This window comes from Mesoplodon densirostris, chromosome 8, assembly GCF_025265405.1.
Source record: "Mesoplodon densirostris isolate mMesDen1 chromosome 8, mMesDen1 primary haplotype, whole genome shotgun sequence".
NCBI classification, from domain to species: domain Eukaryota; kingdom Metazoa; phylum Chordata; class Mammalia; order Artiodactyla; family Ziphiidae; genus Mesoplodon; species Mesoplodon densirostris.
Window position 1 is genome coordinate 33,670,387 of NC_082668.1, and position 13,361 is coordinate 33,683,747.

The window sequence follows — 13,361 nt, forward strand, 5'->3', positions numbered from 1 at the left end:
AGCAAAAGTGACTCATGGTTTTCCTTGTCAAAGTAATTTTATGTAGCCTCTTGGAAAGAAAGGAGAAGAGAATAACTCTGGTATTTTAAAATGGCAAGGAATACTGAATTTAACTACACTTAAAATACATCAGTAGGATTTCTTCCTTCCTCCTCCACAGGAATTAACAATATATTTTTCACATATTTCTATTATCTAGATGTCCAACCAAATGAATAAGTGAATGACTCATATCACTGAAATATTTCATAGGGTTTTATAATGATATTTCAGGGAAAAATCCCATTTTACCTTCCAGCAGAAAATGTTTGGCAATTATTAAAATACAGGAAAGAGCTCCATCAGTGAAATGGGGCTTCAGATAAGAGACTTATAGTGTACTGTATCATTTTTGCAACTTTAATAAAAATCTGTATTATGAAATTGCTTTTAAGTTTGGCATCTATTTGTTGCCTATTTGGTAAATAGTTTTAAGACATCCTAGAGAGTTTTAAATCGCTTGATGATAAATCATGAAAAAGACATTTATGGGTATTTGCAAGGACAATTAGCATACAACCAGGAGGCACAGCCCTCAAAAACCACTGAGTCACAGCACCATGCTGTGTAAGGTCAGATGTGTCCAGGGCTAGCTTCATGGGCTGCAACCGGTGCAGTCCCACAGAAGCCCACACCTCAGAAGGACCCTATGTTGGGGTATAACACTTTGAAGGCACTGCAGTGAAATTCTCAAATTTTATTTGTGAATTTGTATTTTGTAAGTGAAGTCCAATGGGACCCTGGAGTATATGCCCAGGGCTTAGAGTTTACTTCCCTGCCTCCCTAGACATGTTCTCAGTTACCAGCCAGCTTCCCGCTCCCCGGTGCCCTGCACCCTGCCTGGCCTCCCTCTAACCATCCCTGCCCATTACCACTGCTGCCTTCTACCTATAGCAGCAGTAAGATTGCATTAGGAGGAGAGTTGATGAGGGAGGCCCACTTTCGGCCACGTCACCCTCCAATAGGGGCCCGGGAGCAGGTGTGGGGAAGGCTGGAGTCCAGCCAGCAGTTTGCTCTGCAGCATCTTGAGGCAGGGCAAGGAAGAAGTCATCTCTGCTTTGGGCTGGCCACACCACAGCATGTTCACCAGGTAGTGGGCGGGGCTCCTCTGCCTACCCCTGATCCAGGTAAACAACACTGTCCCAGCATGGAGACTTCAATCCCTTGGGGGTGGAGTGGGGAGGGGGTCTCTCATCAACCATAGGTTAAAAGAGCAGACCCAACGGTGGGAAGGGGGGAGACTGACTTCATCCCCAGCTAAGACCCCATATTTTCATTTTGCACTGGGCATACAAATTATGTAGTTGGCCCTGATTGTGCCTCTTACAATAAAAGTAAGCCCCCAAACCTTTATGAACATCATAGCATGTCCCATCATAGATGGGATACCTCTTTTCAAGTGTTTGTTTTTAGGAGACTATTATCCTATTTCTTCCAGTTATCAATAGCATAGTATAGTAATTTAGGCAGTTCTTTTTGCTTAGGGGGCCTTTCCTTGGTTTTAAATTCATCCTTTAGAGAATAATATGAAACCAAAAGGAAATCACATTCTGAACAAGTTTGGGGAAAAAAAATTGTGCTAGCCTGGGCAAATTCTCATATAAAATAAGTTCTCGGGCCTCCCTGGTGGCGCAGTGGTTAAGAGTCCGCCTGCCGATGCAGGGGATACGGGTTCGTGCCCCGGTCTGGGAGGATCCCATATGCCGCGGAGCGGCTGGGCCCGTGAGCCATGGCCGCTGGGCCTGCGCATCCGGAGCCTGTGCTCCGCAACGGGAGAGGCCACAACAGTGAGAGGCCCGCATACCGCAAAAAAGAAAAAAATAAAAAAATAAAATAAATAAAATAAAATAAAATAAGTTCTCTCAGCTTTCATTTCCCCCTTTTATAAGGCTATTGGATTAGAACATATCCGTGGAGTCTCTTAAATGTAACACAGTTTTACAAAGTCTATTAAGACTAAAGTAAATTCAAAGCTAGCACATTAGTAGATCATACTTCTAATCTCAATTTAATTAATTATCTTCAGGGGTTCTTAAATTGCAAAAAAAAAAAATTATTTTTTACTATACCACAGAGGAACTAAAATATAAAACACAAACAAACATAGCTCTTTAGCAAGCATCTCAAAATCGCAGGCACCCATGTTGAGTTCTCAAATTCAAGTCATAGTTACCAGAAGGTACCAGTGACCACCCCCTTATTCCACTGCTTAATAAATTCATATTTCCAGAATTGAGGATGAGAATTCCTTCCTCCTAAACTTTGGGTGTCCAAAATCCTAGTACTCTTCTCCTGGCCCCTGACGTGCAAAAGAGAGACTGACAGACAAGTGTATATGAAGTGAGGTAAAAGTAAGTGAAGAGGTCTGATAATGGTATCTCTCTAGGATTGCTGGATTGGAGTTCAGGCCAGAAGGAGTCTCTGGGGTGTCTCTGTGCACACGGCTGGCCATTGTAGAGCTGTCTCTTGTGGTTCTGAGTCAACCTATACTATGGATTAGATTTAGATGATCCCAAGGAGACTGGATCAGTTTGGGAGCTATCCAAGAGATTTAGTCCAAAATTTCCCAAACCTCCTAGGGCCCTCCTACAAATCCTCTAAATATGAAAAAAACAGAAACTCAGAACAGACTCATGGTTCTATTTCAATCCAGAATTTCATCTTGGGTTTGAAGCCAGATCAATCTCTGATCATGGAGAGAACAAGATGACATTTACCTAGGTGGGATCACCACGCTAAAGAACTGCTCTGATGCTTGATTTGCATTTTTCAAAATTATATAATTCCCACAGGGCACCATCTAGATAGAAATACACCACAGTGCCCAATTCTTGTGATTAAACCCTGTATTGAGAAAGATGAAAACCTCAGAGACAGACATAAATTTTATACACACATTAAGAAAGGTTGTCATGGCAACTTCGCTTGAAGATATGTATTTTTAAATTTAAGTAAATTTAACATTCAAAACACATTTGCATCTCCCTCAAAGGCTCTGTATCAAGAATATTAAACAAATTTTTTCCAATTCCCTTTGAATCTACACTTCCTTGGAAGCTTAACAAAATCCTATGAATATAATAACAGCATTGACTTAAGCACCTATCTTTGGAAGGCTATGAGAAAATCCAAAATGAAAGCCAAATAATGCTACTCTTTTACTCCCAGAGGCCCTAGATTTCCCCCTCTAAAATTTTAAATTGTGAGCAGGCTATGCCATATAATCTCTACAAGGTCCTTTTAAGCTCTAAAAATCAATTATCTATTAGCTGCTGACCTTGCAACACAGCAACAAATCAGGAAAGATGAACACACCTAGTGCTGCAGTATCATTGAACAATTCATACAAATGACTATAATCAATATTGCTCTTTAACCTAGTCAAACCAATTCCTAGCTTTGTTTCTTCTCGCTCTGAACAAAATCTCCAGTATTTCTATTCAGCATCAATGTTGACAGTTTTCCTTGATAAGATACGTAGTTTAATTCTCTTGCTCATAAACTAAAAGTAACAAAAATAATGGTTTGACTCCCAACGGTTCCTTGTGCTTCTTTTGCCTCTACAGACTGTAACTGAAGCCTTCTGTTCTTTGTCGTGTAGTCAACTACAAGTTCCTTCCTTTGTCCCTTTCAGCCACTAACCTAAAGGGTCCTTGAGTTGCTTCCAAACCCAGGACCTAGAGAGCTCAAGTGCTAGAAAGTTAAGCTTTGGCACATGAGACTGGGCTTCTTCCTCCTGGGAAGAAGAGAGAGAACACAGTAAATTCCATGTCTGTTTGGCTCAGTGCTATATCCCCAGCGTCTGGAATAAGATCTGACACACATTAAGTGACCAATAAAAAAGTGTTGCCTAACTAAATGGGTCACATTTCTTTGGACAGAAATGGAAGTCAGGAGACGGAGAGAGTCAGGAGAGTAAGAGGGCTCTGTCCTCTGACAGGGAAAAGAGGAGGAGGTGAGGGAGTGAGAGAACATGGAATTCAGGTGCCTTGGTTCTAATACGGTCACTCCTAGTCTGGAGAATCTCTGGACCATGCATAGGTTAAAGAACTACCTAAGACAGATGTTCCTTTAGACTCCTTTTGTCTGTAGATCATTTTGGACACGACATCTATAGATCTACTGAACACGACATCTCCATGAAACACTGGTTTTTCAGGATAATAGGTATAACTTGAAAAAGCGGTACCATCATCAAATACATTTGGAACACTCAGTGTTACACCAAGTTAAATTAGGTTTCCTTACAGTAGAACTTCTCAGCTCTTCCAATATATTAATATGCGTTCTGAGAAAGAATATATGTATATAAACTGAGAATGAATATGATCAAGGAAACTTTTTCTCAGAGTATCTCATAGGATAGGGTAACATGAGACACACTTTGGGAAATAATGCTGTTGCTAACCTAATAAAAAAACTCTGATCCTTAAACATTTCCTAGTTCTAATGATGATCTAGTGATAAGATATAGAAGGAACAAAGGACTACTTGCTTACCAACTATTTTGGTTGATATTTTGTAGAACTATAGGCTATTATAAACCTATGTTCACACCTAATACAGGCATCACTGAAAGATGTCCATACCACATCTTCTTAAATACTTCCAGCAATGGGGTACTTAGCATATCACAAAGTGCTATTACCATTAGAGGTAGTTTGGCTATCTGGAAATCTTTTTCAACTATTAAGTAACTTCAATAATCTCCTTTATTCTATATGCAGAGAAAACCTCAATGAAGATTTCATTCATTTATTCAAAAATATTTACTGATTGCCTTTTTGGAGACAGGCACATTACAACTTTATCTATAATATAGTTACAAAGTAAGTTTCATTCTCTACTATCATGTGTTAAAAATTAAAACAAGAATATGCAAATATTTTAGATGTATATAAAGGTAGATTTTTAAAAAAACTACCAAACAGGATTATTTGTGACTTATTTGCTCCTGGCAGTTTATCCATGCTATAACAAGATCCATTCCCAGTCTGTAGAAGGACAGCCACCAAACTGTAAACTGACTGAATGGGAAGCCGACTGGAAGAAGGAACGTCATTTCCTGCCTTTTGTTTACTGTCTGGATATTTTACAAAATGGCTCCCAGCTCAAATTTGACAATTATCCATTCACTCAGTGTCATAAAATTCTATAAATCAAACATGAAACTGATTTCTATTGTATTTTAAAAGTCTACTCCCACCCCAAAATAAGACCTTACAAAATTGAAGTAACAAAAGAAAATGTCTGAAATGCATTAAATGAAAAGTAGACCAAATTGTTCTGATTGCAATAGGTAGAAATATACGTTATGTGGGAACAGGAAAAAATTTAAACGGTTGTACAAGTGGCAGTTGAGTTGGCAGTATTTAGTTTCCTTTGAGATTTCTTTTAATACTGCTGTTACATTATTCTTTTAATCATTTTCTTTAGCTATTATGAACTATACATCATTTGAAACTATTGCTTGGTTCTCTCTTAAATAAGAACAAAATCCCACTAAAACCCACTGAAGCTATTAATATAATCTGAAGTTTAGATCTCTTACTGTTTCTTAGCTAGTATTTGCTGTCTTTCTTTACAGTATTTCTTCTAGCAGGAATGAAGAACTATTTTAGTTAGTCCCACCTGTACTTACCTACTATTACTTTCTAAGGACTAAATGAGATGGGTGTATAAAGAATTTGGTTTGTAACAAATGCTCATTCCAGTCCCCTGTTCTACTTCGGCAAGTCTCAGTCTCACTCCCTTTTATCAGGGCAGATCACTGACAATGCTCAACGCAACACAGTATCGAGCCTTTCTGGCCACGCTGATTTTCTGACTTCTGCAATAACAGCAACTGCTTTGTTGTCACTGCCTCCCTTCCCCCAACTCCTCCCCTTCTACCTTCATCATTGGTCTTCGGAACTTAGGAAACAGGCATAGGACTGGCTAAGAAGAAAAACAAGGTCGTTAGCATCAACTTGTTGACAATATAAAAACCCACCCTTGAAAACAGTCTCCATTTCTCTCGCAGCTATCTTCTCACAGCTACTAAATGACTCCTTGATTCTACCGGCCATGTCTTCACTTTTACACACTCAGTAGAATTATGATTTTTTAAGCAGTTTTCAATGTGTCAACAGAACCACATGTGAAAAAAAGGTACATTTTATAAAGGGTCACAGTACTTTTTATGGGTCTGGAGAAAAAAATAAACATGTCTTCAGGGAAGGATTTTAATCTGTTTCCCCCAGAGTCCAAAAACAACAAAGATTCTTAAAATGTCCTCTTAAAAGATGAAATGCTATCCCAATTTGAACTTAATTATATTGAAGATTTTTCTTAGGATAATGGAGTAATTTCATTTCTTAAATGCTCATTGTAACACCTAGATTATGCTATGACTTTAGCAACTTGGTTCTACTAATATATAACTGTTCTGATAGAACAGATGGAGAAGTAAGGCAATTTTTAAAGTTGAAAAGAATAACAATATTTGAGAAGGGAAAGAGGTAGAGAAAAAGATTGACAAGTCTGTGCCTACATTCTGAGTGAGAAGAATAGTAATGTTCCAGCTGTGGAAAACACTACTGGTTCATAACATATTAAATGAAGAGAACATTGTGTATAATATGTCTGTAAAAATTACATGTGGATTAAAATGTAGAAGGATCCACCTCAGAAGCTTAACACTGGTTAAGTTCAAATAGTGGTGATGGAGTTTCCTATTTTTGTGCTTCTATGTTTCCTAGATTTTTCTACAATAAACCCATATAATTTTCTAATAAAAAATAGAGCATTTTGTCTTTAAAATACAAACTATTTTAATATAAAGAAAACAAATTTTGATATTGAGTCTATAAATAAGATAGAATCTATTTATATAAAAAAATGAAACTGCACATTTGTGGGCCAAACAGCATGTGAGTTTTTCATTTTTCCCAAACATATGCACAGAATTAATTCTGTTTTAAATTTTATTAGCACAAAGTGTGGAAGAGCCCTTTCATTCCATAAAAAATGTGTTGTGTTGATGTTTTTAACAATAAACTTCTGAACTATCAAAAAGAATGTAGATCAAAATCAGTGAAGAAATAGTTTTTAAAAAGCCAAAAAGCTATAACATTTAAGAGTCCTGCTAGAGCCATGCTACGAGCCATCCGTAACACTGAGGCTACTAAAATTTAGGTCATTTGACAAATACAAAGGGCCACGTAAGAACAGCAGTGAATGGATAACTTATTTTACATATGATTAACAGTAATTTTTATTTTTTAAAAATCCTCTAGAAAAATGACTTATTTTTAATGTTTCAAGTTCTTTATGTAACTCTGGATAAAATATGCTTATTTACCCGATTCTTCTATGCTCCATTTTCCTCAATTCCATCATTATTATACATTGTCTCACTTATTGGCAACATGCCAACACCCTGACTCTGGGTCAGTTACCCTGTTTTTGCTTTGATTATGGCTGATCAGGTCGCACTTGCTTTAAAATTCTGCTGGTCTCATCTGATTTTACTGACACTTGGTTTACATATCAACTGGCTACTCTAACCTTCCAGTGCCAGTTTCCAAACCAATTAAGGTACCTGGATAACAAAGGAAGATGCTCTTTATATGCAAAACCATAGAATATGATAGGCGACAGGGAATAAATGTAACAACATGCCTTTGTAGAAACATGATGCTAGGAACTAAGAATACATTTCACTTAAAGTTTCAGAATCTAAATTATTCCATAAATTAAATGCTTTTGTCAGAAATAAAGGCTGCATCTAGTTACTTAGTTTCTATGTTTAACTACTTATTACTAGGTCTAAAATGTTAGCTATATAACCATAAACACAACATAAAATAACTCAATTAATAACACGTACATTCTTGAAACTAAAATTACAAGAGAAATTCAGCAGTGTCAAAAATAAGCCCATCTGCAAACATTTATCACTATTCTTCCTTTCCTCTCTATCAGCACTTGGCATATTTCCTTCATATCTCCTTTTATCTTTAAAAAAACATATTTTAAAAAAAGAATTATTCAAGAACAATGTAACCAAAGAAAGCAAACTAAAATACAATGCTGTCAATAAAAAAGCATTAAATATAAAACTTACCAGTACTAAAATATAAATTTGAAAGATACTTATTTTTGAAAAAGCCCCAATATTTCTCTGCTTACTCGTTAGACTGACCATTTTTCTAAAAGTTTATTAGCTGTTTCCCCTTATAAAAGCTGTTTTGTCCATTTATCTATTGTATGTTTTCTTAACAATCTGTATGACCTCTTTATATGTAATATGGATATTATCCCTTTCTGTCATATATTTTGCAAATATTTTCGACCCATCTTTTTTTTCTTTCTTTTAAATTTGGTTTCAGTTTTTAGTTAATGCTCTCTCATTTCTTATGTTTAGGATATGACATAATAATAAATAAATTCAGGAATTTTTTTTTCCACAAATGATGATTAGTGGAGTAATATAGTGTTACTACAATTCCCAGCAAAACAAGGACAGACAAGCCTCACTCTTAGTTTGCTACTTAGGAAGGACACCACTTCAAAACACATTCAGAACTAACTGTATTATTTTCCAAATGATTCAGAAGTGTTCAAAATGATGAGCAATGTACAAGTCATAAAATAAACACTGCTGTCTGGGAAGGCATACAAGCAAATACAAGGTATGTTATTTACTGAATTACTCAAACCTAATAACAATGATTAAACACAAACTAATTTATACTCAGAAAATAAAAATATTAATCCAATAAATAAAATTATATAAAGTCCTTTTTTTCTTTTCCTTTTTATGTAAAGTCCCCTTTAAAGTCCCTGATTTACTGAAAGCGTGAAAATGAGTTATTTTTCTCTTTTATGAATATTTAAAAAACATTATTGTGAAAAATAATTTCTCTTCAAGTATATTAATTTTAGAGATCAAACTAACGCTAAGAATATGAAAACAATGACATAGAAACTGATAAAACAAAAGTTAAAAGTAGAAGTCCTCCCATTAAAATTATCACTATATTGATTCAATAAGTATAAAAGTATACAATGCATTAAGAAACTCTGATATACAAAAATTCAAATTTACATGATGAAGTACTAATAAGTGTTTATATTATACAATGATGCTTGCCTTATAAAAGGATTCAATACATATTTTCTAAATGGTCATTTCCCTCAACAAAGTTAAGTGTATATAATTTTAGTATCTCTTTGAGACAGTGATCCAAGCTTCCTCCTTGGATGATGTTACCAGTTCATACTTAGTTTCAATAACTTGTCCCTCCACAGAAAGTAGGTGCAGTCTCCTCACCAGTACACTCAAAAGTACTGTGGTCACCATATATGCAAACCTAGTCAGGAAGAAAGTCAACAGGTTACTAAAAATTAACAACTATACTTTAACTATATAGATTGTTCATTCTCATCAACAGTGATAAACAAAATTATAAGTACAAAGTCTAGCATCTTTCCTTTCCTTTTCGTTTCTCTATCATCTCACCTCAGCTCTGGGCATTCCTGTGTGCCTGAGAATCCAAGCAAGGAGAAAGTCTTCATTACCGATTCATCATCAAACCGCTCTGGATCAAACCTAAAAAGAAGATTTGGGCCTGATCACAACAGAGCTCCACTGGCAGAGTTCATATTTACACTATAAGAACAGGGGTATGTGATAAAGTTTTAAAGCTACTGAAGGTAGAAACTGCTGTCACATTATATTTAAATTTGACCTTTTATGTTCCCAAACTATTGAACATATATTACATCTTTTTTTGCTTACTTTATTACTTCTATTTTATTTATTTATTTATTTATTTATTTATTTTTGGGCTACACTGGGCCTTCGTTGCTGCGAGCAGGCCTTCTCTAGTTGCAGTGAGCGAGGGCTACTCTTCACTGAGGTGCGCAAGCTTCTCATCGTGGTGGCTTCTCTTGTTGCGAAGCACAGGCTCTAGGCGCATGGGCTTCAGTAGTGGCAGCACGTAGGCTCAGTAGTTGTGGCTCGCGGGCTCTAGAGCGCAGGCTCAGTAGTTGTGGTGCACAGGCTTAGTTGCTCTGCGGCATGTGGGATCTTCAGGACCAGGGATCGAACCCATTTCCCCTGCACTGGCAGGCAGATTCTCAACCACTGCACCACCAGGGAAGTCCCTACTTCTAAACAATAGATGCAAAATACATTTCTCTAGAATCATCGAGGAATGAAACTGTAACATGCAACTACATCATTTATGAGATTTAAGGATAAATCATACAAAATCACATAATGAATATTTACATTTAAGAGTGTTCAAAATATGTTACATGAGACCATCGGACCAATATGCGAGGCATTTTACGTTGCCTCTTAAGTCAAATTTTAGTTCTTAAGATTGGAGACACCAGACTAAAAATTCTATTCATCAATCACATGAGACCCAGACATATTAATAAGTGTGGGAAATGAAGAGGCTAAGAAGGATCTTTTATTGTACAGAAGTTTACTCTGTAAAAAGTCAATGGGAGCAATTACACTCTAATAAAGATGTTTAAAAAAAAAAAGTCAATGAGGAAATGGATATATTAAATGAAAACAACCCACCCACCAAGGAGCATAAAAATTCCCCTCAAAAACAAGTGTTTTTAAAAGATCTAAACTCTGAGAAAAAAGAAAAAGAATCCTGCTTTCATTGCCCTTTTTAAAAAGTGTAAATTACCTTTCACTTTTGGAATATACTATATTTACATTACAGTCCATATAAAAAAACCTGTATCGAATTTAATCAGCATTTCCTTTTGTAAAATTGAGACCCTAAATGTTTACTTGAAGATACCTATGTTTCCAGATTAAAAGGGAATCAAACTTGATTTTTCAACTACTTTTTTTAATCTTTATTTTATATGGAGTACAGTTGATTTACAATGCTGTGTTCAATTCAAGTGTACAGCAAAGTGATTCAGTTATACATACACATATATCTATTTTTTTTAGAATCCCTTCCCATATAGGTTATTACAGAATATTGATTAGAGTTCCCCGTGCTATACAGTAGGTTCTTGTTAATTATCTATTTTACATATAGTAGTCTGTATATGTTAATCCCAACCTCCTAGTTTATCCCTCTACCCTGCACCTTTCCCCTTTAGTAACCCAAAGTTTGTTTTCTAAGTCTGTGAGTCTGTTTCTGTGTTGTAAAAAAGTTCATTTGTATCACTCTTTTAGATTCCACATATAAGTGACATCATATGATATTTATCTTTCTCTGTCTGACTTACTTTATTTAGTATGATAATCTCTAGGTCCTTTCATGCTGCTGCAAATGGCATTATTTCAGGCTTTTTTATGGCTGAGTAATACTCCATTGTATGTATGTACCACATCTTCTTTATCCATTCCTCTGTTGAGGGATACTTACCTTGCTTCCATGTCTTGGCCATTGTAAACAGTGCTACAATGAACACTGGGGTGTATGTATCTTTTCGAATTATGGTTTTCTCCGGATATACGCCCAGGAGTGGGATTGCTGGATCATATGGCAACCTTATTTTTAGGTTTTAAGGAATCCCCATACTGTTCTTCATAGTGGCTGTACTAATTTACATTCCCATCAACAGTGTGGGAAGGTTCCTTTCTCTCCACACCTTCTCCAGCATTTATTGTTTGGAGACTTTTTGATGATGGCCATTCTGACCAGTGTGAGGTAATACCTCATTGTAGTTTTGATTTGCATTTCTCTAATAATTAGCTATGTTGAGCATATTTTCAAGTGCTTTTTAGTCATCTTAGTCACTAACAATGGAAGATCAGAAAGAGAAATTAAGTAAACAACTCCATTTACCATTGCATCAAAAAGAATTAAATACCTTGGAATAAACCTACCTAAGGAGGCAAAAGACCTGTACTCCAAAGACTATAAGATGCTGATGAAAGAAATTGAAGATGACACAAACAGATGGATATACCACATTCTTGGACTGAAAGAATCAATATTGTCAAAATGATTATACTACACAAGTAATCTACAGATTCAATGCAATCCCTATCAAATTACCAATGGCATTTTTTGCAGATACAGAACAAAAAAATTTTTAATTTGTATGGAAACACAAAAGACCCCAAATAGCCAAAGTGATCTTGAGAAAGAAAAATGGAGCTGGCGGAATCAGGCTCCCTGACCTCCGACTATAAAGCTACAGTAAGCAAAACAGTATGGTACTGGCACAAAGACAGACCTGGAGAGCAATGGAACAGGATAGAAAGCCCGGAAATAAACCTGAGCACCTATGGTCAACTAATCTATGACAAAGGAGGCAAGAATATACAATGGAGAAGAGACAGTCTCTTCAACAAGTGGTGCTGGGAAAACTGGACAACTACATTTAAAAGAATGAAATTAAAACCTTCTCTACCATCATACACAAAAATAAATTCAAAATGGATTAAAGACCTAAATGTAAGACCAGATACCTACCATAAAACTCTTAGAGGAAAACATAGGCAGAACACTCCTTGACATAAATCACAGCAATATCTTTTTGGCTCCACCTCCTAGAGTAATGAAAATAAAAACAAAAACTAACAAATGGGACTTAATTAAACTTAAAAGCTTTTGCAGAAAAAAGGAGACCATAAACAAAACGAAAAGACAACCCACAGAATGGAAGAAAATATTTGCCAATGATGTGACCAACAAGGGATTAATCTCCAAAATATACAAACAGCTCATGCAGCTCAATATCAAAAAAAGAAACAACCCAATCAAAAAATGGGCAGATTTAAATAGACATTTCTCCAAAGAAGACATACAGACATCCAACTATTTTATGAAATACCTCACAATTTTAAGGATTAAAAGTAAAATTAAAATGAAAAATAGATAATTTGGCCTCAAATGCTGAAGGATTTTTTAACCTAAAGTTTTTCAGCTTTATTGATTTATAACTGCAAAACTAATATATTTAAAGTGTACAATATGATGATTTGATAAGCATACACATTACAAAAGGATTCCCACCCTCAAGTTAATTAGCACAACCATCACATTACATGTTGTTACCATTTTGCGTTTGTGTGATAATAATACTTAATTTCTACTCTCTTACCAAATTTCAAATATACAATATGGTATTATCAACCATAATCACCATGTCATACGTTAGTTAGATCCTCAGACCTTTTTCACCTTATAACTGAAAGTCTGTACCCATTTGTCAACTGCTCCCTACTCCTCACCCCCCACCACTCCAGCTCCTGGCAACAACTATTCTACTCTCTGTTTCTATGTTGGAAGTTTTTTGGGTTTTTTGTTTTTTCAGATTCCATATGTAAGTGATATCATGCA

The 13,361-nt window shown here is 35.8% G+C and overlaps 1 protein-coding gene across 2 annotated transcripts in view; it reads right to left on the reverse strand.

The window, feature by feature from the left end:
• Nucleotides 1–1,453: 1,453 nt before the first annotated feature.
• The window catches only part of LOC132494671 (cytochrome P450 20A1), a 69,959-nt gene continuing 58,051 nt past the window's right edge, over nt 1,454–13,361 (reverse strand). For both annotated transcript variants that reach the window (XM_060105895.1, XM_060105896.1), the window contains 2 exons: nt 9,545–9,634; nt 1,454–9,395 (listed from right to left, as the gene is read on the reverse strand). In XM_060105895.1, coding sequence (XP_059961878.1) covers nt 9,245–9,395; nt 9,545–9,634 — 241 coding nt within the window. In that variant the 3' untranslated portion in view covers nt 1,454–9,244. The remainder of the gene's footprint in view (nt 9,396–9,544; nt 9,635–13,361) is intronic.